Here is a 2,418-nt window from a genome sequence, read left to right on the forward strand (position 1 = left end):
TCTGGCCATCTCCATATTCTTTGTTTTCTGTCATAGCTTTGCTGTGGATCTCTTTCACAACCTCCAGTTCTCCCTACAAGAAGTGATTTCACTTTGAATACAAGGAAAAAAGAAGAATAGCAAAAGGTTTGATGAGCAAGATAGAAGTTTTAGTTAAGAGGAAACCTGAAAACACTGGTGAATGATGCTTCGGCCTTTTTTTGAACTTTTAAGATCTCCATGCAACGTGTTAAGAAGCCATGACATGAACTCAACAGGGTCAGACTGTGCACCTATTCGAAAACGTTTCTTACTAGCTTTCATAACTGCCTGAAGAAACTCGTGCGGGCTCACCTGCAATTATGCAGTGTTTATGAGAAAGTCAAGATAGTTGACAAAAAGATATGACTTACATGTGAATACAGTTTCAAACCTGTCCTTTAAAGTTTCTTGCATGCCATATCTTTCGTGTGAGCTCTCCAAATCGATGAACAAGTGGGGATTTGCAGTCTTGATAATTTTCAGGGATAAGAAAGAAGTTCCTTAAGGGAGTAACTCGCATCAAAGATTGAATAGTGACATTAACAAAGTCGGTCTCCTTGATATTATTCAGCCCCACCTAAAAGATTTTCCAATTCCAAATAACTAGCATTAGGGTAGAAAATAGAAATATATAAGATTGATATAGCAATAACAGTAACTATAATTAGAAAAAATAATAATAACAAGCACAAAGAAGTTAAATAAAATACCATTCCAGGAAGATAATCTGACCCATCAAGTGCCCTGGACCATTGTCGATTCTTATCAAGCTGCTCAACTTGTTCCCTAGTAAACCTGTAAAAAAATAATAATTAAAAAAATAGAAAAAAAAAAAGGGATTACATAACCATCGAAGTATGACATGATATGGTAAGGCAAAAAAGAGAAAAGAAAGGAAAAGATTGCATAAAGCAGAAGGAAATAACAAATTGTAGTACCAGAATTCCTGGAAAAAGTTTTAACTTTATAACTTACATGATTTCACTTCATTAGAAAAGGATAAAAATTTAACAAACATACAGTTAAGCTGCTTAAAAAGATAGTATCCGATTCTTCCAGTCTCTATAGACTGAATGGACCACGAAACAAGAAAACAGAACTACAAATTGTAAAAAATTAAATAAATCATGCAGCAACGTGCCTTGGGTTGAGTACATATCGAATATCATCCAGTGATGGGTCAATAACTTCATATCCATCGGGAAGGCAGTAAACTTTCTCTGTTCGAAGATTGATGTAGACATGGTGCCCTGCTTCAAGACTATGAGTATATGCATGAGATTTTTGCCCCCTTCCTTGGTAATACTTCCCACAAACCAAACACGCATACACATTCAAGTTTGAAAGGGATACCGAACAAAATTTTTCAAAGTCAAAATCCAGGACCTGCAAAAATTAAAAGATAAAGAATCACCGCTTCAGCCTACAAAACTACTCACTGATAATAAGTAAGAGCACAAACAGATGATCTTGAAGAAGAGTACAACTCCAGGCCCGTGAAAGGCTTCCCTAATCCTCAGATACCTAAATTTTCATTCCTCAAACAGCAACACTCATAAACATACAATATAATATATAAAAACAGCACATACAGTTTACTACCAAAATAAACGGATGTGTAAAAACAAGTTACATATATGGATAAGAAGAAAAAAGGGATTAGCATATTTTAATGGTGAAAGTGAAATAAGACTACCAAGGAAATTAATTATGTAACATGCTGGTAACGTAAGAACACGAGTTCAGTGATTCATAGAGGTAAGAGATATATTGATTTTAGTACCTGTCTATTAACCGTATCAAGATACGGACAGTCCCTTCTTACTTCCACCATGCGATTACGCAGTCCTTGGCTTCCTATTGCACTTTGATCCTCATCATCATCACTGTCTTCCTCATCATATGCATATCCATTTTGCCCTACTCTCCCACTATTACTTATGACCCTATCCCTGCCCCCAGCTCGTCTGTCAACAATATCATCTTCATCATCGTCATCATATGAAGCAAGCGGAAGGAGTGGGTTGTCAAATGCAAGCTGAGGCGAGGACTGCTCGTCCAGCTTCTGCCTCTTAACTCCCTCTTCCTCAGGAACAGTGTTCTCCCACTCTTCTCTTTTTGTTTTCATTTTTACAGTGGAAAATCTTTTCTCCAATTCACAGCCTACACAACTGAACCAAATTTCCATAAATCACTTTATTCAACTAGATGAAATCACTTTACTTAAGATAAACTACATGTAAGAGATAAAATGAATGATACTAAATTTTGATTAATTAATTCATTAATACAACATCAAAATACGACAACAAATAGATGCAAAATGAAACATGAAAGAAACACAATAAGAAAAAACAACCCATATTAAAGAAGAACATTCAAAAATTACTAAAGCAG

At 35.4% G+C, this 2,418-nt stretch overlaps 1 protein-coding gene across 1 annotated transcript; it reads right to left on the reverse strand.

Moving 5' to 3' along the window:
- Positions 1-6: 6 nt before the first annotated feature.
- LOC111377330 (U4/U6.U5 tri-snRNP-associated protein 2-like) lies at positions 7-2,224 on the reverse strand (the record flags this gene model as incomplete). The annotated part of the gene is made up of 6 exons (XM_023000409.1): positions 1,805-2,224; positions 1,163-1,407; positions 732-816; positions 413-598; positions 166-333; positions 7-73 (listed from the first exon to the last, which is right to left on the reverse strand). Coding segments are annotated over exons 1-6 (1,156 nt in total), but the record flags the coding sequence as incomplete, so codon positions are not given.
- Positions 2,225-2,418: the final 194 nt, after the last annotated feature.

The sequence above is a fragment of the Olea europaea genome, unplaced genomic scaffold (assembly GCF_002742605.1).
Source record: "Olea europaea var. sylvestris unplaced genomic scaffold, O_europaea_v1 scaffold16399, whole genome shotgun sequence".
Taxonomy (NCBI): Eukaryota; Viridiplantae; Streptophyta; class Magnoliopsida; order Lamiales; family Oleaceae; genus Olea; species Olea europaea.